The sequence below is a fragment of the Typopeltis vanoorti genome, chromosome 16 (assembly GCF_054136105.1).
Source record: "Typopeltis vanoorti isolate ZY-2024b chromosome 16, IOZ_Tvanoo_1.0, whole genome shotgun sequence".
NCBI classification, from domain to species: Eukaryota; Metazoa; Arthropoda; class Arachnida; order Uropygi; family Thelyphonidae; genus Typopeltis; species Typopeltis vanoorti.
The window spans coordinates 70,871,239-70,896,745 of NC_143564.1; the positions used below are offsets into that span (position 1 = coordinate 70,871,239).

The window sequence follows — 25,507 nt, forward strand, 5'->3', positions numbered from 1 at the left end:
AATCAAGGCCTGATATAATGGAACCAGAATCTCCTTACTTCTACAAGTCAGTATTCTTTGCATCATTGGCAGAATTCATTGTGTTGTCTTCACAATTTTGACAATTTGTCCACTAAATTTCAGATCCTTATACACCACCATCCCAATATCACTTATTTCTTCCACCTTCAACAATATATCCCCACCCAGAGTAAATTCTACATCCCATCTTTGTTTTCCAAATTTTACAACCTTACATTTTGCAACATTGAACTGGCATTCCCACTCAAGTGCTAATTTACTCATCTTATTCGAGTCTTCTTGTAAAGCTACAGCATTTAGTCTACTCCTCATAGTTTGTCCCAACTTTGCATCATCTGTAGACAACTGAATATACCAATCAAGTCTTTCCCAATATAATTAATATACAGGTCAAACAGCGATGGCCCTAAAACAGATCCCTGAGGCACACCACCAGAATCTTTCCTCTTCCAGGATATTACCTTATCTGCTCTACTTTGACTATCAACTTGTCTTGCAGTAATCTATCAAAAGCCTTTGCAAAATCATAGTACAATACTGTGTATCCATCTCCCTTATCCAATGCAGCCTTATTGTAATAAGTAAGTAGATTGCTAAAATATGACTTCCCTTTAGCCAATCCATGCTGTCTGTAAAAGATAATACCACTTTTGTCAACCCAGTTCTGGATTCTGGTTCTCACCAGACTCTCCAGCACTTTAACCACTATATCTGACACACATGTTCGCCTATAATTTGATACTTGAGTTCTGTCATCTCCTTTATGAAGCAGTACAATCTTGTCTCCTTTCCAATCATTTGGAACTAGACCCAATATAAAACTCATATTAAACAAATATGTCAAGCCAGATGTCAACTCCCTGGCACATTCCCTCAAAATACATGGTGATATATCAAGTCCCACAGCCTTATTAGCATCAAGTTTGCTTAATTCTCCATATATCACTTGTCCACTCACAGTCAGTCTCTCCTCCTCATCATCCACTGCTCTCAAACTCTCTATGGTATTGCATTCACAATAAGGAAAGGTCTTTATGATGGGTAATTAAATATCTCAACTATATCCTCTGTAGTAGTTGTCCTTATGCCATTTTCTCCAACGAGTGTCATCCTACCATAATCATTCTTTTCTTTGCTGGCTGCATATCAAATATACCTAGGAAATTTTTTTTTTTTTTTAGCTTAGTTAACTGCTGCTCATGCTATACTTTTGCTATCTTTACAAACTGAGCGACCCTCCTTGCCTGTTCTTGGTACTCCTCATGGAATCGATTATCATCACTCATCTTTTGTTGCCTCCATAATGCCTTCTTTCACTGTATTGCTTGCTTCTCTTCATTCATCCACATTTCACACCTACTTTATTTAACCTTCTGACCTTTGGAATACATTTAAACATTGCTTCTACCAGATAGTTCTTGAATACAACCCAAGTAGCATTCATGTCCTTTTTACCCAATTCCTCATTCCATGCTCCATCTGAAAGCTGTCTCATGAGCTTCTCATAATAACCAGCCTTGTAGTTCCACATTACCTTTCCTTACATAGCTGGCATCTACCAGGTAATCACTTCATTGTAACTGTCACCAACAGGAGGGAAATTTGGCACCACATTTATAATAATGTCCTCTGATGAGATGATCAAATCCATGATCCTCAAATCTTGCGTGTCCTCTGTTACATACTGCCTGAGGTAGTTGTCCCTCAAAAACTTGAGAAACTCATTTTATTTACTTTAGGTTGCTATGCATCATCCCAATCTATATTGCCACAATTAAAATCACCCTTTTCCTATTTGCTTGGCTAATTTGCTTATGCATTTCATAGTCACTGACCTTCACTTTATCAGGTCTATAGCAACATCCAACTAAGTATTTCATATTATTCACTATCTCACACCATACTGCCTCAAAACCATTACCACTATTTCTCCCTTCTCTACCTTGTATGGACACGACTCTTTTTTCTATCATCAATAGCACTCCACCTCATTTTTACTCTTTCTAGCTTCACAAAATACCTCATGCCCTTCCATCTCTATTCCTGTCAGAATGTCATCCTCATCCAATCATACCTCACTCATTCCAACAATTTTTGGGTGAATGCTTCAATACAACCATTTCATTTCCTTGTTTCTGATTCTTCTAGCATTTCTATACAATCATAACAGCTCATTCCTGGAAGTTTCACTGATACCACTTTAAATGTTACTTCTCCTCAAGGAAGCTATGGAGAAGTCACATTAAACGTGACTTCTCCATAGCTTCCTTGAGCTATTTCTTTTTCTCCTTACTCATCCTGGAAACTTCCTCAAATCCAACTATTTTCCCTACATCTAGATCATCCCATTCCCTTCTTCTCTATACTTGTATTCACATCCTCTTTGAGCATCAAACATTTTCACTCTGTGTTCTCCTGTCCATCATGAGTCTCCCTGTTTATCTTGCACACGTATTTTCTCTATGCTCATTCATTGCACTTCTTCATTCATAAGCACCACTGCAATTTCTCCTTCCTTACTCTCTCGCTCTTTCACATTGGTTTTAACTTGCTCAGATTCATTCTCTGCACTTAATAATCTTCCTTTCAGCAGCAGTCTATCCAAATAACTCACACCAGCCTATTCAAATACAGTCCACCACTCTTATATAGTTCAAATCATCCTTCAAATCATTCCACACATTAACAGTCTTCACACATTTCCACTAACATATCATTCATAATCCTTGCTCTCTGCCTCTTCTCATCACTGATACCTGGGCATCACACTGACTGCCTGTCAGTGTGATGTTTGAAAATGTTTGATACAAAAATGCAAGGAAAATGACCAAGAGAAAGTCATAGATCTAAATGGGTTAATTTACTTAACAATTCTTGAGAAACCAAAATTTCAGACTTGACATTATTGTAGGCCAGACAAAGAACAAATTAAATTCTGTTACATCCCTTAAGGGTGTATATTGGGAAATGATGAATGATGAGAAAAGTAAGAAAATTTATCCTAATGGCAAGAATGTTTTAGAACAATTTTGAACATTCGATTTGTAATTTGGACTTACTGTGAAATTTATTTTTTCAGTAAGGAATATATTGAACTTGTAGAGAATACAAAGGATTGTACTAATGCAGAAGTTTTAGAAGAGCTGTCTTCTAATTATTTTGCAGTTTTTTTTCATTCTGTAAGTATGTATTGATTTTTTCTTGTTTTTATACTCTTATTTATATTCATAAGGAAATTAAATTATTTCAAATATTAGTATGAGGTTTTAAGTGAATAGTAGAAGAATCACTGAAATGAATGGTTGTCAATTGTGCTGTTGGTATTGGTGATACAGACATTGAGTTTGGAACAAAATATGTAGTTGCATGCTGCTACAGGCCATGGTCACATGACAAGGTCATGTTGGACATTTAATTGAATTAAACATCCAGCATGATCTTTTCATATGGCCTATATTTAAAATACCTAAAAAGTAGGCATTCCAAGTTACAAACTAGTTTTTAATCTTTACAACCTGGTCTATAGGAAAGTAGACTTTAGTTCTTTCTTTGTGTAGCTTCTATGTTGTTCAATTTATACATTACTCCCTGAAGATGCCACTGTGGCTGAGCTGAATACTGGAAGCATTAAATAGTTGCTTGAGTGAAAACAGAATGAAGTTGTTTGAGTGAAAATGGAATGAAAACAGCACATACCATGTGCTGTTTTCATTCCATTAAACATCTGACATGAATTCTAAGTACTTAAGCCTAAACACATAACATCAAGAAGTTATTGTAGTAAGTGATCAGTCTACCTGAGCTGAGCAGAAAAGATGTTGACAATGCATGGAAACTCACAAGGCAGTATCTGACAAAAGCAATATATCATTGCATACCAAGGGTTTTGTGAGTAAATAGATGAAATCAAGCAAGTTGTGCTGGAAAAGAAAATGTTATGGAGGAGGCACAGGACAGGTGGTGGTGATTGGATCCATGATGAGTATAAAGTGCAGGCCAGAAAGGTGACGAGCATGATAAAGAAAGAAAAGATGCAATATCGGAGGAGATTGGCTGGGCAGGCCAAAAGTTAACTCAAGGCCTTGAGTTAACTCAAGGGAATTTTTCTGCTCCATAGCAAGCAAGAGGAAGAATAATTATGGCAGATTAACACTGGTGGATAATCATGGCAGCAGATTAACAGCTGCAAAGGATATAATGGAATTATTGAACAAGCATTTTATCAGTATTTATCATACTGGTGGTAAATGATGCAATATACAGAAGAGAGGCAAGTATTAGGAGAATTGGAAGTGAAAGAATCAGAGGTGTATCAGATGTTGGTTAGGTTAGATGTTAATAAGGATGTGGGAATGGATGACATATCACCATGTATTCTTAAGGAATGTGCACCACAGTTGGCTATAGTCTTGACCTGGTTATTTAATGAAAGTCTTGTAGTGAGTAGGGTTCCTAAGGAGTGGAAAGAAGGCAAAATAGTACCACTCCACAAGCATGGTTCTAAGAAGACGTCTCCAACTATAGGCCAGTCTGTATAACTGCAGGTGTAGTCAGGGTGTTGGAGAGATTGGTAAGGAATAGAATACAGGATTGGGTTGATGGACATAGATTTCTTTATGATGGTCAGCATGGATTTGTAAAGGTAGGTCCTATTTTAGTAATTTACTTGCATTTTATGATAAGGTAACATGTAAGGGAGAATCATATACAGTGATATTCTTGGACTTTGCAAAAGCATTTGATAGATTACCACATGATAAGTTGGTGTACAGTGTACACACTGCAGAGGATGGAAATAGATAGTATATTGGTTAGATGGATCAGAGATTGACTCTCTGAACGATACTAGCAGGTTGTGTATAATGGAGCAGTGTTTCAGAATAGAAAGGTGACCAGTAGAGTGCCCCAGGGTTCTGTCCTTGGGCCTGCTGTTTAACTTGTTTGTAAACAATATATCATGTAGACTGACTGGGAATCTTCAGTTGTTTGCTGATGATGCAAAGTTGGGAAGAAATATAAGTAGCACTGCTGATATTAATTCCCTTCAGGAAGATTTGAATAGAGTTTTTACTTGAACAAAGGAGTGGGGTTGTAGTTTTAATATCAATATTAAAACTGTGCTGCATTTTGGTGTGGTTCTATGACTTAGAACTGGAAGCCAAAATAGAGGCATTGTCATAATGCCTCTATCTGAAGAGATGGATTTTCATCTCTTCCTATTTCCTGTGACATAAATACTGGATTGTTCTAATAGTATCACATATAATTTGCATTGTTGATTTAAAGCTATGTCAAATTTACTTATGAACAATTCAGCCAGACAACATTAGCATCAGTGGCATCACATGCCCATTTCGGTTGGGTGTGCTGTCATGGCTTATGCAACCCATGCAAAAAAATTCACATTGGTCTGACCATATGATTGCATTTTTATCGATATATGAAAGTTTAAAGAGTGTATAGCACATCAGTGCTCATCTTAATTGGTCTAATGCAATTAATTTTAGGATAACTTTGAATACTTTTATTTATCAATGAATTGTAACTAAATCTGTGCAGAGTTGGGGACAATGTGTTTGTTTTAAGATACTGTATATTAAAAAACAGTAATGAAGCAGAATGATATATTTGGTTGGTATATTTGAATTACTCAAGGGGATAAAATTTGGAAGAGGAAGATGAGGCTAAATATGACCAAAAAAAGTTATAAATTTATTGAAAATTATATATGAAAAACTTGTTTACATTATATATAAAAATTTGCCTACCACATCAGTTCACACTTCACGCATGCAAAACAGATGAAAAAAAAAAAAAAAACTCATGACAAATGACAACATTCAACTGGAATGGTTGACACAATAACCAATCACAGCCTTAAGGTGCTGTTGTCTCAGAGCTCACTCACCCTATCTTGCCTTCTGAGTGGTTTAAAACTACTAGAACACTAAGAATTTGACCCACTGCACCATCTGTACATCTTTTCAAAGGGCTCAAAGATATATGTATTTTGAATGTACACCTGGGCTATTAACACGAATGTGATGCATTATTTATGAACCGAAAGGTGCCCTCTTCATTGAAGCATTGGTATATTGTGTTTACTTTTAGGAATCAGCCTCCGTAACTCAGTTGGTATAGACAAAGCCGTTTGGTCAGAAAGACCTGGGTTCGATTCCTGTCAGTGACGTGAGGAACCTTTATCTAGTCTCTTTTGATGAAAGGTAAGTTAGCTGATCTCATACAGAGATAGGGGACCCCCCAACTTGTGTTTTTTTGTCCCCCCAGAACAGGCAAACCAGCCCTGTGAACACATGCATCTACAGACATGGGACAACTGAGAGGCATAGGGCTAACCGCCTTATCCTCGGGACGGGTACGATTTAGAAGGGCTAAGGACAGCTCCATAATAACAGTTCACTAGGCCTAATACATAAAAGGAAGAAGAAGACTTTTAGGAATCACACAAAGTCTGGAAACAATTAAGAGAGTCTTTAACAGGAATAAATGCAAAAATATAATATCAGTGATATTGCTATTCAGTGGATGAGCACCTCACACCTAGCACACCCTGAATATTCACACTTGATTAGCGTATTTGACAGCACTGTCAAGTATGCTAATCTCAGTTCAGAAGCACAGAGAATAGATGCCCAGGATATACAAGCTAGTTTGCTGAGACTATTATTCCTTGTTCTCAGTTTAGCAACCACATTCATAAGATGCTTATTATATGATAAAGTTCTATTCAAAATAATACCAAGATACTTGGGACTGGGATTGTAATCTTCCTATCTTTCTAAAGGCCAGCAAAAGTTGCTGCTGAAAAGATAAGTTTTATTTTTGAATATAAGACACAGGCCAGAAGAGTGACTCGTGTGGTAAGGAAAGCGAAACTGGAATATGAGAGGAGATTGGCCCTAAGATCCAAAGAAAATCCTAGGGAATTTTTTAGCTATGTGGCCAGTAGGAGGAGAAATGACTGTGGAAGAATGATATTGTGGGATAAAAATGGGAATAGAGTGACTGATGCAGAGGACATAGTGGAATTGTTCAATGAACACTTTATTGGAGTATTTCATCCTAGAGGAGTCAGTTTTAATGCTAGAGGGATAGGACTGGTACGAGGTCTGGAGGTACAGGAGGAGAGTGTGTTTCAGATACTGAGTACTCTGGATGTCAGTAAAGCTGTGGGACTGGATGGTATTTCGCCACGAGTTTTGAGAGAATGTGCTAGCGAATTGACAATACCTTTAACGTGGCTTTACAATGAAAGTCTGGCTTTGGCAAAGGTGCCCAGGGAATGGAAGGAAGATAAGATAGTGCCATTGCATAAGGGTGGTAACAGACTGGAAGTGTCTAATTATAGGCCAGTCTGTGTGTCATCAGTAGTTGTTAAGATCTTGGAGAAAGTAGTGAGGGACCGTGTACAGCATTGGGCAGATGAGGGTAATGTTATCTGTGAGAATCAACATGGATTTGTGAAAGGACGCTCTTGTTTTAGCAATATGCTAGCCTTTTATAATAAAGTTACAAGAGCATTAGATGAGGGAAAGGCATATACTGCAATTTTCTTAGACTTGGCGAAGGCATTTGACAGGGTGCCACATGATAAGCTGATATTTAAGTTGCAGCACATGGGTCTGGATGTCAGATTGGTCAACTGGATTCAGGATTGGCTGTCTGATAGGTATCAGAGAGTTGTGTATGGTGGAGCAGTTTCCAGGAGGCAGAAGGTTACAAGTGGGGTCCCACAGGGCTCAGTACTAGGACCTATATTGTTTAACCTTTATATCAATGACATAGCCAGTGGATTGCAGGGGGATATTCAGTTGTTTGCGGATGATGCGAAGCTGGGAAGGATTATTAGTAATAGCGCAGATGTGGTAGCCCTGCAAGAGGATTTAAATAAGCTAGATAGATGGGCAAATGAATGGGGGTGTCAGTTTAATGCAGCAAAATGTAAGGTCTTGAGGTTTGGGAAACATCGATGGGATGCTGCATACTCTATGGGAGGAGTTATACTGGAGGAAGTAGGGGAGACAAGAGATCTGGGGTTGATGATTGATAGAAACCTGAAGTTTAGGGGACATATTGCAAAGGTGGTGAAGGTAACACAGAGGATTGCTGCTATTATGAGAAGGACACTGACCTGCAGAGATAAGAGGGTTATCATTCCGTTGTATAAGTCTCTGATCAGACCACACTTGGACTATTGTTCTCAGATTTGGTCCCCAGGATTTGAAGGGGATAAATTAACTGTGGAAAGGATACAAAGACGGATGACAAAGATGGTTTCAGGACTGTACAATGATAGTTATGAGGATCGGCTGAGAGAATGTGGACTGCAGAGTTTGGCGGATAGAAGAAGGAGAGGTGATATGATTGAGACTTTTAAACTGTTGAGAGGTGGTTACAGGGTTGACACTGGGGAGTTCTTTCGCTTGGTTGATCAGCGGGAAGGAGTGATGACAAGAGGCCATCCCTGGAAGTTACGAAAGGAAACTGTGAGCAAGAGGGTAAGGAGTGGTTTCTTTGTGTGGAGGGTGGTTGAGCCGTGGAATGCATTGCCTGATGGAGTGGTGGGAGCGAGAACGGTCAGTGACTTTAAAGAGTGGTATGATAAACTTTGTGTTTCTCAGGGGGGGACCTCCCCTCGATGAGTCTTGACAGACTTTATGTCTTAGGAAGGACCTCCCTCGATGAGTCTTTTGACTCCTTGGAGGCCTGAATAATAATAATAATAATAATAATAAAAATAGCAATTTTGCTTTGCATTTTGGTGTAGTCCTGTTTATTTTTTTATAGATTAGCACAAATGAATGATTGTGGAGGATTCTGTGTTTGAAACAGGTTTTATTTTTACTAATTTTGAAACTTGTGGTCAGCGAAAACAAAATGGCAGTACAAACAAGATTGAGAAATCAGGAAAATCAGGCAGTACAAAAATCAAACGTAATTAATGGCATGAACTTTTCAAGGATTGGTACATTGTCTTGAATGCAACATGTAAGTAATGGAATGTGAAGAACGTGTTTGTGGAGAGACTGAACAGGAGACAAGAGACAGTATGGACATGTAGAAAGCATGATATTTTATTGGACTACGAATTATCAGTAAATGTGAAACTGGCTGATGATGGAATAAAAGAGTGCATAACTGTGGGAGCAAATGACCATATGAATCATGGAATGCAAGCAGTTGCAGGAATGAATGAATATAAATCACTGAACAGAAGTAAGCAGAACTGCAGAGCAAAGGAATATTGGAATGAGGAAATAAAAGAGATAAATGACAGACTGACAGATAGTCTAATTGCCAGGATGCAAGATTGAAAAATGAGTTGATCAGAATGAGAAGTGAAATGAAAAATATGTGTAGTGAGATGAGAGCTTTGGTGATAAGAATGAACGAGTACAAAAGGTTAGAATGAAGGAAAGCAGAGAAAAAGAAGTGACAAATGACTCAAGAATAGTGATGTTTGGAGATTCCATTATTAGAGGTGTGGTAAATGAGCGATTCCATAAGGAATGTTTTTCAGGAGGGATAATTAGAGGGATAATTGATGCTAAATTTAGATAAGAGAAGCAGATGAACAAGCAAGCTGGTAGTGGTTGTTGGAACAAATGACTTGTTTGGACATAAAGTGCATGCAAGAATGGATTTCAGTACGTTGTTCAGGAGAGTGAAAGATAACAGTGTGGTTGGAAGGGTGGTCAGCGTGTTCTCTAGATGTGTTAGTAGTGAGTTTCGATGAAGAGTAGAATCACGAATGGTATGTTGGCAGAGCAGTGTGTGAGGAGAAGGGAGTGGAGTTTGTGGATGTGTGGGATGAAGGAAAGATGGAAATGTACAAAAGTGATGGTTGCATTGAATGGATTTAGTGTGAGTCAGTTAGAGAGACTATCGCTGCAAGGAAAAACAAGTGATGTGAGCAAAAGAGCAGAAGAAGTAAGAGGTGAAGCAAGTGATCAGTAGAGCAGAAATGGTGAGACTGAAGTTATGGTAAATGAGAATAGTATTACTATGAGTGATAATGATGGAAGGAGAATGAAAGATGAACAGAGAAACAGGGGAATTAAGGTGGACAGGGAGACACAGCTATAAGGACGGTGGATGTTGGAAGTAGTAGTGAATATATGTATGGGAATAATTAGCATGGGAATTGGAATGACCTGGGATGCAGCTGAGTATGAAGAGATAGATAGGTAAGTAGTAATAAAGGCAACTGCGAATGGTTAGGTGTTGGGAAGTCATAATCTACAAATGGCATGGGCAGGAGACATTACACACTTAAAAATGAATTGCTGTATTAATGTACAAATGCGAGGAGCATCAGAAATGATTCCATCCATTGAGTTTACTCCCTCAAAAATTGTTGGAATATGCCAAACATGGTTGGATCAGGGTGATATCCTAATATTAGGGAATAGAAATGGAAGGGTATGAGATTTTCCATGAGGATAGAAAGGACAAAAAGGGGAGGGGGGCTGTTGATGATAGGAGGAGAATTATGTCCAGACAAAGTAGATAATGACAGATGATAATAGTTGCAATGATTTTGAATTAGTATTGTGACATGAAATTTGACATAAAGAGATATTTAGTCAGATTCTGCTATAGCCCAGGGAATGTGGAGGGTGGTGATGAAGAAATGTATAAGCAACTTCGGTTAGCGAACAAGAGAAAAGTGATTATTACGGGTGATTTTAATTATGGCAGTATAGATTAGAATGAAGAGACAACATTTGGTAATAAGGAAACTGAATTTCTTGAGTTCTTGATGGACAACTCTCAGGCAGTATCTAAAGGAGGCCATACGAGGTTTGAGAGTTTTAGATCTGCTCATTTCATTACAGGATGTGATTGCGAGTAGGGTTTCACGCTTCTCTCCATTTGGCGAGAGTTATCATGAAGTGATCACCAGGGTTGTGACTATTCATAAGAAGACTTCTGTGAGGACAGGATATATATGGAATTACATCTGGTGATTATAAAAGATGGGAAACAGCTTGGAGCTATAGCATAGAATGAGGTGTTAATTGGGCAGGAGATAAATGCCGCGTGGGAACTAACCGAAAGATATTTAATAACATCGATGTGCAAATGGCTTCCAAAGGTCAAAAGACTGAATACCTGAATACCTTAATCTCTTTATTCAAATGGCTGAATAAAGAGATTAAGCATGAAATTTGGAAGAACAGGATACTGTGGAGGCAGCACAAATTGAATAATTATCGAAATCAATTGAATGTGGAGTATAAAAAGCAGGTCAGGAAAGTTACTCAGTAAGGTAAGAACTTCAAAACTACAGTATGAGCAGAAATTAGCAAATCAGGCCAAGATAATCCCCAGAGAGTTTTTCAGATATGTGGCAAGAAAAATGAAGAATGATTATGATTAAATGATGTGATCATTTAATCATAAATGATATGATCATAAATGATGTCTTCTGCAGCAGTTATCCTTTACAAGGATAACTGCTGCAGAAGACATTGTTGATGTATTCAGTGAAAATATATAAGGCTGTTTTACCATCGTCAGGGTGAAATCATGAAAAACTCAAGCGTAGAAGACATAGGAGAGGATGGTTTAATTATTTGCAAGCAGGAGGTATATGATGAAATAATTAAGCTTGATGTCAATAATGTGATAGGATTTGATGACATATCACATGTCTTAAGGGGATGTTCTAGGTAATTGGTAGTAGCATTAGCATGCCTGTTTAATAAGTCTTACAACAGCAAGGTTTCCAAAAGCATGGAAAGAAGGTAAAATTGTTCCACTGCATAAAGGTGGTGATAAAGCAGTGGCTACAAATTATAGGCCAATCTGTATATCTGGAGTTGTGGTTAAGATACTGGAGAGAACTAGAATACAAAATGGGTTGATAGCAGCAATATTCTCTGTGGTTGTCAGCATGGATTTGTTAAAGGGAGATTACGATTTGCTAACTTACTTATGTACTAAACAAGGTGACAAATGTCTTGGAGAAGAGAGAGATGCATATACAGTGTGTTAAAGATACCAAGCAATTTTAAACCTGGTTTTACTCCATTTTTTCAAGTAAGCAAACAGACAAAATGTCAAGTTTGCGCCTGCAATTTATGCAAGACTAGCTGATGCTACAGGTAGTGCAAGACCAAGGCAACTCGTGGTAAAAGTGGAGCAAGCTCTGATCACTAATCTTAATATTTACCCTTAATGCCAAAACACATCTCCAAGAAGGGGATGTATGATGTTTTGTATTAAAGGCAAGGGGCAACTACCCAGACCGGTTTCGACCTTTATTGAGGTCTCATCAGTGGGAGCTAGGCTAGAAATGCCAAGATTTAGTAATGCAGAGTTTGTAAGTATTTTACCAAAACAAGTTACCATAAGGTGTTATAACCTTATTAAATAAAAATCTCGTAGGAGATATAGATGCAGAAAGTATTTTTAACTTGGGTATAGTTATGTTAAAGATACCAAGCAATTTTAAACCTGGTTTTACTCCATTTTTTCCAAGTAAGCTGTTTGCCTGTTTGTCTGTTTGCTTATTGGGTGGCCAATAAGCAAATTATTGGCCACCCAATAATTTTGGCCACCCGAGATTTTGCGTATTGGGTGGCCAATTCATGCATCCTTTATTTCTTTCTCCCCTTTAGCACAAATTGACTATTCTTGGCACAAAAGCCAAGGTCAGTTCTACGAAATGTGGGCATACAATACATATGTTGAAAGTTTTTTTAACTTGGTTAAAAAATACTATAAATTAAAGATGCCAAGAAATTATGTTCTTGGTTTTAATCCTTTATCCAAGTAAGGAAAACAATGTTTTGCATGGGAAGTATCTTCACAACTGAGCTATAGAGGCTAATGACTTCGCATCAGTTGCCTTAGTACATATCCCATTGTTACGTCCTGCCTTGTCAATTTTTCTCTTTATTCTTTAGTTATGTTATTCTGTATGTATTATTTATCTCTCATGCATATCAGTTATTTCATTACCGACAAATTTATATATTTTTTTTAAATAACAAAACCTGTGGTGAGATCATAATTTAAAGAAACACACGTATTAACCACAGTGAAAATCGTTTATACAAAGAAAGTTCTGAAGCCCTACTACACAGACCAAACTTAAACTGCAACGACGTTCTTACTATTCCTAAAGTATGGGAAATCGTCATACAAAATTGTGTTAAATAATTAATTTTTTTTTTTTTTTGTACTACTTTAGCACGTTATGCACGTTTCATGAGATTCTATTGTAATCATGCGCCCTAACTATGTTATTCCTATTATTGTTTAAATACTGTACTGATGATGTCCTAAGATACTTAGGATGAAATATTTACAATTAAATAATTTTCACTGTGGTTAATACGTGTATTTCTTTAAATTAAAATTTATATTTTGTTTAGAACGACTGTGCCAGCCGGCAACTAAATTCTGATACTCGAATATATAACGCTAAACAACAAAGGGATCATGTGATGTGCAGTCATGGCTCCTCCCTTTTTCTTTCTTATGTAAATTGCTTCCCCCTTCACTCATACAGGTCCGAAAGTTTTATAAGTGGTAATTCAATCTCAGAGACAACAGACTCATGAACTTTGATATAAAGAAATACATTTATTATAAACACTTGCATAGATACACTTCAAATAATAATTTCAATGCTAGAGAGTCTGACTTCCCCCCTCTTTAGGTTAAGATATCCAAAATTTCAATTCTTATGTTTAAATGAAATAATCCTATATCTCTGTTATATTATTATGTTCAGACTCGATTATTCCATACAGGTTTACTCAGTGCTCATTTCCTAAGCACAATTATATACAAATTTTATACAAAGTTTGTCAGATGCATTCCGTCTTGTATTTTAACATAGAAAATTATTCTAATTCGTGCTCAAGCTCTATCCCCCCACAACTTAAATAAAATTCAGGCTAATATCTAACATTATATCATATAGCTTCTTCCTGACAAACAGTTCGAAGGTTAGGTTCCTTTCTCAGCACAATCTTAGAGTGGCACCAGCTTATTTGACACAGACAGATCAGTCCAAGCAGTCTTTTAGGCACTATGGGTAAGTTAATGTGTGGAGCTCCTTGAATCCTTGGCTCCTATTTCTTTTATGATTACAATTCTATAATGAGTATGAAAAATTGTACATTACCATCTTGTTCTTTTCATGGAGTTTCCGTTACTTCCCTCCACGCTTTCACTTCCGTATTTTCTCACCACATGTTTCTGTGGCATCAGCGACTTACTTCCACTATCATCGAAGGTTTCCCTCGCTGACTTCACGTTGGCATAGCTCACCAACGGCTCTTTACTGGAATTCTGACTTCATTCCTTTGGTGGCTTTACTCGACTCGGTACAACAGCAACTGGAAGATTGTTGCTGGGCACCGGCGACAAGCTTCCATAGCTATCCAGGATTTGGATGGGAACGCAGGAACAGAAAACAAGAGAGCGTTTGAGTCTTGTGCCGCGCCTTATATTACAAATGCGAGCGCCCTCTCTCGGTGACTACATCATACTCTTAGCCATGGCCGATTGGTCACCCCAACTCCGAACTGTTTTGACATGGTTCTAATACACAGATCTCTTATGCACATTTAATAATAACAATTTCAGTCCTAAGACACAATTTCCCTTTGCTTATCTTACACAGACATTATCAATTCTAAATACAGATTTCTTAAGTTTATTTAATATTAACAATCTCAGTCAGTTAGATATACTTTTCTGTGAACAACATACAATACTCTCTTAGCCCTTTCTCTGGAGGCATAAGCATATCCTTAGGTCTAATCGTCACTGTGTGTTGGGTCGGAAACAAGATGGCTTACAAATAGTGAGTCAGCTCATTTTCCGACACAACACCATAATGCAAAGCACACACCCTTTTGAACATGTACAGGGTGTTCGGGATAAATTTGACAGTTTCGTAAGGAAAAAGAAAATCTTCTTTGTATCTATTAAATTTAATGAATTGACAAAAAAACATTACAGGCAGAGTTAATTACAATACTATCAACAAGATTTACTCAAAATAACCACCATTAGCATCGATCACAGCTTCAATTCTGCTTCGGAACCTCGAACAAGCTGATGCTACAGTCTCCCTGGGAAGGGCCGCAAAAACTGTTTTAATTTTATCCATTAACTGGGCTTTTGTATTACTGGAAGTGCGATTGGTGTCTTTTTCAACTGCGCCCCATACAAAATAATCCATGGGGTTAAGGTCTGGGGAGTTTGGAGGCCAAACATTTGGACTGGTGAAGTCGTAGAAATTTTCAGACAACCATTTTTGACTTTTCCCAGAGGTGTGGCAAGGGGCCGAATCCTGCTGCCATACATACGGCCTACCATTGGCTACCCTTGTTATCCAGGGCTTGACTACAGTTAGCAACTCCACGAACAAAGCCCGAATTCCAATGCCAGGGTTCTTCAACACCTGTTCCTGCAGATTTGCGAGGAATTCTGCTGTACGAACGCAATCAGATCGTCTGCTAGGGATCTTTCTTCTTGCTACATCCTCGTAGTCACCATTGCAAGTCTCTAGTTCATGCCTGATTGTTTTTACTGTATTCAGGGAGCATTGGGCAGCAGTCGTAATATCCTTATTTTGATGGCGGGCACGAATCATCATGATACAAGTTATTCTCTTCCATGATTCAGGTGGGTTCCAGCTATCCATCCTTTCTGACATCTTGTATATGAATGAAGAAGGGTCCAAACTTTTAAATGAAGAGAAGTGTGTGTTAATACATGTAACTTACGGAAAAATATAATTAATTATAAATATGTCAAATTTATCCCGAACACCCTGTATAATGTTATGCATAATGGGAAGGGCCACTACCCAGACCAGTTTTAACTTTTATTGAGGTCTCATCAGTGGGAGCCAGATCCAGAAGAGATACCAAGGTTGAAGTAATGCAGAAGTCATATATTCAACCTTCAACCTTAGTATCTCTTCCAGGTCTGGCTCCCACTGATCCCATTGTGTATAACAAAAATCAGGAATATAATTTCTTGACATCTTGAATTTAATTACAGTTTCAAATTTAGTAGATGTGTCCATTTTCTCATGCAGCCATCCTTTTATATCTAGTTTCCTTGATGCTTATTCATTCATATGTTCATTCTTTCACCAAACAACAATTTCACCAAGCACAAAGATGGGCAGTTAGGATCGACTTATTATAATAAAAATCTTAGTAAATGTTGCAAGTGCATTTTTGCTGAATGTTTTCAAAGAAAGATATGATAGGTAGTTAGTTGTTATGTAACCTTGAAGAGGTTCTCCCTGTATAAGTCTTTGACTCCCTGGAGGAGTATGCATAATAATAAGTCCATCATAATTACTACACCTTAAACTCATTCACAGTCTGTGCCCTTCTCTTGCATTCCAGTTGCTCATTCTCCATTAAAAAAATTACTCTATAGTAGTCATACAGTAGCACCTCTGTAATATATTTAGAAAAATATGACATAGAACAACCCAAGTTAGAATCCAATCGGTTAGTGACTCAAGTCATTCACTGTTCATAGTCAACCAACCAGCCTTTATATAAACATACATGGATGGTTCCTACTTTCAGTTATTGTAAGATGTAAAGAAAGATATGATAGGTAGCTAGTTATTATGCGACCTTGAAGAGGCGCTCCCTTTATAAGTCCTTGACTCCCTGGAGGAGTATGCATAATAATAAATCCATCATAATTACTACACCTTAAACTCATTCACAGTCTATACTCTTGCCCTTCTCTTGCTCTCCCTGTATAAGTCCTTGACTTCCTGGAGGAGTATGCATAATAATAAGTCCATAATTACTACACCTTAAACTCATTCACAGTCTGTACTCTTGCACTCCAATTGCTCACCATTCTCCATTAAAAAAATTACTCTATAATGATCATACAGTAGCACCTCTGTAATATATTTAGAAAAAACTGACATATAGAATAACCCAAGTTAGAATCCAATTGGTTAGTAGGAATAACATGACTCAAGTCATTCATTGTTCATAGTCAACCAACCAGCCTTTATATAAACATACATGGATGGCTCCTACTTTCAGTTATTGTAAGATCTTCATAATATCCATCTAGTAAACCGCTTATGATTGATTCATAAGCTTCTATTTACTAGGCTCTGAAGAATATGTTTTTTAAATCTGTTCTTAGTTGTATTTCATAGTCTTAATGTTAAAGTACTGAAAGATCTAAAATTCAAATTATATAAAATGGCAGCTCACTCACTCATGATAGCAAACTACTGAAAAGTCACAGTTTCAGGGAAGAACCAACATTTGCTCTTTGGTCGGAAAGACATTTGTTCAAATCCCATCTAGGAATCTAGGAACCTTTATGAAAACAGTCAAGTTAGTCAGTATCATATAGTGGTAGGATTTTCCTTGCACTTTGGCAGTAAACCAAAAGAATACTCACACAATTATCAGATGTAAGCTACAATGGCTGCAATTCCAGCCAAATGATAAAATTGTTATTATTATGTTATTAGTTAAAAATATCCATTTTGTTATTCATAAATTGTAGAATGAGAAATTAGTCATATATGAAATTAAGTGGTTGCATCAAAGATAAATAAAAATTATTAGTCCAGTATTCCCAAATATAATATAATAAAATTATGCAAAACTGTTTACTTATTGGTGGTTGTGGTCATATGTGTATGTGTGTATACACATGCAAGAATGAGTACATATATACCTGGGTCTGTCTTGTTTTCTTTAATTGCACTGTGAAAACTCCTATGTGCTCTACTGAGATATAAGCATATATGCATATCAGATTTTTTTTTTCTTTTTTTTTATGTTGCTTCTACTGACGAAAGGTTATTAGAAAACCTATATTACATTTTGAACCATGGGTGGGCCAAGGACTATTTTTATCAATTTTATATATTTTTAGTACTTTTTAATTTATTTTTTATATAGTTCAGAAATCCTTCTCTAGAGAACAAACTTGAAACTTTTTCAAGCAACTTCAGGCTTTCAATAAGCAGAGAGGTGGTCTCACATAGGGCAAGGAAATTCATCTCCCACCTAAACACAATCACAAACATCTATTATTATTATTATCGTGGGCAACTCCAAGGAGTCGACAGCCTCATCGAGGGAGGCTGTCGACTCCTTGGAGTTGCCCACTTCTTGGAATGTCGACATTCACATAGTATCTATCATACCTCGCCTTGAACTCATTCACAGTCATAGCACCGACAACAGACTCTGGCAACTTATTCCACTCATTCACCACTCTCCAAGTAAAAAACCTGCTAACCACACTCTTGCCCAGCTTCCATGTATGGCCCCTAGTTCTCCCACCACCAATCCTATTCTCAAAAATATCTTCTGGATTAATCCTATAGAAACCCTTCAGTAATTTGAATGTCTCGATCATATCACCCCTTTTCCGCCTATCAACCAATTTTTGTAACCCACAAATCTTCACCTGTTCTCATAAGGTTCATTCCACAGACCTGCTATCATCTTGGTCACTCGTCTCTGGATCCTCTCCACCTTCTCCCCATCAAGAAGAAATCCTGGTGCCCATATCTGGGCACAGTAGTCTAGATGGGATCTTATCAAGGCTCGATATAGAGGAACAATAACTCGTGTGTCTCTGCTTATTAAAGTATTTTTCAGCAACCAAGTGATTTGATGAGCTGTTTTGGCCACTTTTGCAATGTGCCCCCTAAACTTCAACTCCCTGTCCACCAACACTCCCAAATCCCTAGCCTCATCAATCTCCTGGAGTATGGTTCCACCAATGTGATATACTGCTGCTAATCTTTTCACTCCAAAATGCATAACCTTACACTTTGCCACATTAAATTGACATCCATTTTTTCTAGCCCAGTCCTCCAAACTATCCAAATCATCCTGTAAAATTTTGACATCCTGTGCACTCACAATTGCTCTACCCAACTTTGCATCATCAGCAAACAAGTGAACACTTCCTCTCAAATCCTTTCCTATATTGTTAATGAACAAATTGAAAAGTAGTGGTCCAAGAACAGAACCCTGCGGTACACCATTAGTCACAAGCCGTCTTTTGGACTCCACTCCTGAATAAACCACTCTCTGGTATCTCTCCATCAACCACCCTCCTATCCATCTCACCAACCCTATATCCATCCCCATCTGCTCCAGTTTACTGATTAGAGTAACATGTGGTATCCTATCAAAGGCCTTGGCAAGGTCCAGTAGAATCACTGCAAACTCATTACCCTTATCCAGTTCAGCCGTCACTGTGTTATAAAACGTGAGCAAGTTACTGAGACATGATCTAACATTCACAAAACCATGTTGTCCCCCATACAGTATCCCATTTTCATCTATCCAGTCCTGTATTCTTCTCTTGACTAATTTCTCCAAGACCTCGACAATGACCTGATATGCTAATCGGTCGGTAATTTACAACATCAGTCTTGGAACCTCCTTTATGTAGTGGAACTATTTCCCCCTCTTTCCACCCCCTCGGGACTAACCCAGACCGGAGACTCAAATTAAACAAAATGGTCAAGGTACTGACAATTCTTTAGCCGCTTCACGTACAACACGAGCTGGTATACCATCCAATCCCACAGATGTACTGACATTGAGGTTATGCAATAGACTACTCACCTCCACTTCATTCGCCACAATTCCCGTATAATCTATTGGTTCATTCATTTCTGCAATGTCACCACCTGGAAGATATATTCTTGCAGAATGCTCACTCAGTAATTCAACTATATCAGCTGAGTTAGTTACCTCCCTACCATCGGCATTCTTTAAAATCATTCTACCATATACATTGTTTCTTTTACTTGCAACATATCGAAAAAACTGTTTAGGATTCTCCTTAGCCTGGATGGCCAATGTTCTTTCATAATCCTTTTTTGCTTTTCTTACCACACTTGTTACTCTTCTGGCCTGCGCTTTATACTGTTCATGTGCCTGCAGGTCACCTTTCTCCTTAAATTCCCTCCATAGTTGTTCTTTTTTTGCAGCTCAAGCTTAATGGTGTTATTCATCCATTTAACCCCTACTTGATTTATTATTTGGACTCTAGGTATACAGTCAGCCATTGCTTCATGCAAACACTTCTTTACCACCTCCCATGCATTATCAATTTCTAGCCCTTGCAGTTGTACATGCCATTGCACCGAACCAATCAATCTCCTAAGCTTGTCATACTTACCAGCCCGATAATTCCTATGCCCAAGACAGGATTCGAACCCACACCCTGTTGGTTGGAAAGCAGGTATGTAACCATTCAGCCAACCAGGCTGGCAAAGCAAGTCTTATCGTGTTGCAGATTTTCTAATATAAAGATCTCTGAACTCTATTTCATTTAAATTATTCGAGAATTTTTATTTTATTATTATTATTATATTATATTTTTTTGAAGTTGGAAATTGATACTTATTTATTTTTCCTAATTCAGAAAGTTTATGAATCAGCAGTTTTAGCAGCTGGTGGTGTTTTGGAATTGCTATCTGCTGTTCTTGAAAAAAAGGTATTTTTTTTAATTTTATACTAAAGCTATGATATGTTAGTAGAAAAACATTACAATAATAAAGAACTATACTTTAAAATTTTGTTAGCAGTAGTGATTAATTAACTACTCTACCAGCTAAGATGTGTTTAGCCATTAATCAAAACTTGCGTGAAGCATACTGCTGAGATAAGACGACTGACATATTTCACCACCGTGGCCAGTTGAGTGGCTAATTTATAACCACTATAAAGTGATGTGGAACTTTTTTTTCCATTTCCTTTTTTTCTCTCACATCAAGCACAGTTTACTACTAAGTCCTTAAGTTTGGATAACTCTTGTTGTTCCTATAGAATTTAAAAATATAAAGTAAGACTTTTCATAGATTATTGCATGATAAGTTAATAGTCAAACTAGAGCTGATGCGTTTGGATTATTAGATTAGTGCATTTGATCAGAGACTGGCTATCTGATAGGTATCAGCAAGTTGTGTATGGGGAAGAAATATCCAGGAAGAGAAAAGTCACTAATGGTATGCCTCAGGGTCTGTTTAAGGGCCAAATGCTGTTTAACCTGTATGTTAATCATATTATTATTATTATTATTACAGGTATCTCCATGGAGTCAGTAGACTCATCGCGGGAGACCCAAACTAGCAAAAGAATATCTGTTATATCTCTTCTTGAATTCATTTACAGACAAAGAGCTCACATCTAAGTCAGGCAATGAATTCCACTCATTCACCACCCTTCAGGCAAAAAACCTTGTTCTGACACCTTTGTTAACCGCACTCTTCTTTAATTTCCTGGGATGACCTCTTGTTCTTCCATCACTATCACACAGCTGAAACATTTCCCCTGCATCAATCCTATAAAAATCTTTCAGTAATTTAAATGTTTCTATCATATCCCCTCTTCTTCACCTATCAACCAATCTCTGCAATCCACAAGCTCTCAATCTATCAATGTCTGTCTGTCTGTGTATTGTTTGCCCTTCTGGCAGCCTCAACTCTCTGAAGATCAGTCACTCCACACATGCCATCCATCCATCTCATTGATGGTCTACCCCTGCCTCTTTTTCCAGGAACTTTACCTTCTATTACTGTTCTGAGAAGTCCTCCTTCCATCCTTTCTATGTGTCCAAATTATTTTAATTTTCTTCTGTCAATATCCTTAAGGAGCCTTAAAGTTCTACTAATCTTTTCTAACACCCATTCATTTGTACGCCTTTCAGTGTATGATATCCTCAACAGCCTTCTGTAACACCACATCTCAAAAGCAGATATCCGTTTCTTATCTGACTTCTTTAGGTTCCAAGTCTCGCATCCATAAGTTGCTGTTGGAAAAACAACTGCATCCAAAATCCTCAACCTTTGTTCCCATGGAGATAGATCTATCCTTCCAGATTTTAGACAGGTCTCTGACTGTTGTTTTAACCATTCCTAACCTTTTTCTGACATCTTCTGAACAGCAATTCTTCACATTAATAATGGATCCAGGTACTCAAACTTGCTGACTTCCTCAATTCTTTCTCCATTAAGATACATTTGTTTCTCAAGAGCTTCTCTGTTGGTTTTTCCTTTGAGAACCATGATCTTTGTCTTGCTAGAATTGAGTTGAAGTCCTCTGTTATTACTGATCTTGTTAACTTTGTCAAGAATTAGTCCTAGTTCTTCCATGTCATTACAAAGGAGTACTGTATCATCAGCGTACCTCAGATTACTGATCAATCTACCTCCTATCGTAATTCCTGTCCTGAGCTCATCCAATGCTTCACGCATGATGTCCTCTGCATATATACTAAACAAGTGAGGAGAAAGTAAACATCCTTGCCTAACTCCTTTTCCAACTTAAGCCAGTCAGTGAGTCAATCCAACACCTGTTCTTACTGTGGCTTCTTGCTCCTTATACAAGTTAGCTATCAACCTGATAGTGTGTTGAGGAAAACCCATTCTTTTCATTACTTCCCACAGTTTCACATGCTCAACACAGTCAAAAGCTTTAGAGTAGTCTAAGAAACACATTACCAGAGGGAGTCTGAATTCTTTATATTTTTCTATGATCTGTCTAAGGCAAAGGATCTGATCTCTGGTGCCCCTACCTTTCCTAAAACCTGCTTGTTCCTCGGGCATCTCTGCCTCAACTTTGGCCTCAATCCTATTTAGCATAATCTTTAATAAAATTTTGCTTGCATGAGATATCAAACTAATAGTTCTATAATTCTTGCATGCCTTCATATCACCTTTCTTGTGCAGTGGTATGAAAACTGACTTCTTCCAGTCTCTAGGCCATGATCCTGTCTCCCATATCCTTGAAATCAATCTATGAAACACTCTTATCCCTCCATCTCCTGTGGCCTTAATTAACTCTGCTGGGATTTCATCTGCACCTGGGGCCTTATTGCCGTTGAGCTGCTTAACTGCTCTTTCAACTTCATGCCTAAGTGGAGAAGGTTCCAAATCAAAATTTTCTTGGTGGGAGGACTCCACATTTTCTTTATCCACTCTGCTGTACAGTTCCTCACAGTATTCTTTCCATCTGTTTTTGATTTCCAACTCTTCTGTTAGTAATGATCCATTCCTGTCTTTGATGACATTCAATTTCGGCTTGAACTTGTGCTTTAAGTCATGAACTAAATAAAACATCCTTTTATAATTATGCCTTCACACTGGTATGAATGAATGAATTGTGTCGCCATCTATTTGAAATTTACCAAACTTTTCAAACAACCCTTGTATTGTTGGAGGTGGAGGAAATAAGAGATCTTGGGATGATAGTGAATAAGGATCTGAAATTTAGGGGACACATTGCCAAAATTGTGAGGACAACACAAGGAATTCTGGGAATGATGCAGAGGACACCGACATGCATAAGTAAGAAGATTCTTGTTCCATTATATATAAGGCTTAGATTACTTTGCACAGATTTGGTCACCTGGTTTTTAAAAGGGTGAAGAAATGTTGGAAAGGATCCATACATGACTTACTGAGGTAGTTTCTGGTCTCTATAATGTTGAATATCAGGAAAGGTTGAGAAGATGAATTTACAGAGTCTAGTGGATAGGAGGAAGAGGGGCGATATGATAGAAACCTACAAGTTAGTAAGGGGTTGTTATAGGATCAATGTTGGAGAGGTTTTACAGCAAACGGTGGGAGATCAGGAAACCAGAGGACATCCCTGGAAGCTATATAAGGAAGGTGTGAACAGGGGAGTGAGAAACAGTTTTATTGCATGCAGAGTTCTGAATGATTGGAATGCTTTGCCTGAGAGTGTGGCTTCTGCAGAGAATTTGAGTGTGTTTAAGGCATGGTATGATGAGCTGTGTGTATGACAAAAGGACCTCCTGATGAGTTCTTTTGCTTAATTAGTGTAAACTGTATAACACATCATTGAAAGTTTAAATTTATTATTGTATAACACATCATTGTTTTTTCATGGTTAATGTGGGCAGAATTGAATTAAGGATCCACCAGCGCTGTGCATCATGATTACTGTTCTTCCACAGGAATTTTAAATTTCAGATAAAATTTGAAGAAAACAAGCATTGTGAACTTTATTTTATTCTAATGCAAAATAACAAATCATGAAACATTATGCAAAAAAAGAAAACATTTTCATCTTTTTAATTACATAAAAGTTGAAATTAAGGTATTTAATAAATAAGTTTAGGTTAAAATTAATATTTTAAGGTCTGAATTATACGACTAATTATATCTAACTGTTGTAATAGCTACCCAAGTTGGCTTTAGTTCTCAGTATTTCAAAGTTTGAAAATCTATTTTGAAGCTGAAGCATACTCAGTTGTTTTTATTAATTTTAATTTAGAAAATTATCTAGCTACCTTTCTTCAAGCAGAAGAAATATAAACATATATAGTCCAACCACATAAGCAAAAGCTCTCAATAACAGGAAGAATCAATTCGTGTTGAAGGGGAGAAAGAAATAAGGCGATGAACGAATTGGTCAACGTGCTTTATAGGTAAAATTTTCCAACTGTTATACAAGCAAAATAGTTACCACTTTAAAAACTACAATAATCATAAAAGAGAAGTTAATTTTCCGACGTGTAATAATAAACAACTCATTCCACAATACGGATTGATTACCCTATTATCGGAATGGATTCTCCTTCTGTTGACATGCGCAGAAGTGTTGTGAAGGGTCTTGTATCTGTGGGCGTACTATACTGTATGTTCATAATGCAGTTTCAGTATTCAGAAGTTGTTGAGGATATCTAACATATAATGAAATCTAATTTCTTAACTTCATGAAGTATATCTGTATGTCAATTAAACTGAACTGATTCTTCTTTCAAACACTTTTGTAAAAAAAAAAGTTTTTTTTCATAAACTGAATAAACTCAACTACAGAAGTTTTTTTTCCTCCAAACATGCGCTATATATATATATATATATATATTGTAATTTTCATTTCACTATTTCAAACATATACCTACCTATCCTCTTTACACACCATGGCACATGGGACAAAGATCTATCTACTCCAATGAGTTGAGCCTTTTGCATCTAAATCTGCTTCTTTCCAGCTCACTCAACCATCAGCTTTCTTTCTTTCTTGTTTTTGTCATTCTTTACTAAATTAGTTTAGTTCTTTCTTTTTTCCTTACAGGATCCATGTCAAATTTACCCATGGAAATTCTCCTCTGTTATTTCTCAGTACCCATTCAATCTATCGTGCTCCTTTTCATTTCATTGGTGATACTGTTTTGTTTTGTCTGTTTATTTAACTTATTTGTTATACATTGCAGCCAAATACATGTTTAATATTGCATGCAAACATTTTGTTTAAAAACAATTTTAATTTTACACAAGTCTTTGTAAAATCTAAGTATACTACTGTGTATCCATCTCTCTCTCTCTCTCTCTTGTCCAATGCACTTGTCACCTTATTATAATAAGTAAGCAGCTTACTACAATATGATCTGTTTATCAGATCTGTGCTGTCCATCAAAGAGAATACAA

The 25,507-nt window shown here is 37.2% G+C and overlaps 1 protein-coding gene across 3 annotated transcripts in view; it reads left to right on the forward strand.

Annotated features, from left to right (window-relative positions):
- The window catches only part of LOC150098116 (polyamine deacetylase HDAC10-like), a 420,755-nt gene that overhangs the window by 73,763 nt on the left and 321,485 nt on the right, over nucleotides 1-25,507 (forward strand). For 2 of the 3 annotated variants that reach the window (XM_090406205.1, XM_090406204.1), the window contains exons 6-7: nucleotides 3,101-3,200; nucleotides 20,476-20,547. In XM_090406205.1, coding sequence (XP_090262331.1) covers nucleotides 3,101-3,200; nucleotides 20,476-20,547 — 172 coding nt within the window. The remainder of the gene's footprint in view (nucleotides 1-3,100; nucleotides 3,201-20,475; nucleotides 20,548-25,507) is intronic. The other variant, XM_090406206.1, reaches the window with a different exon arrangement.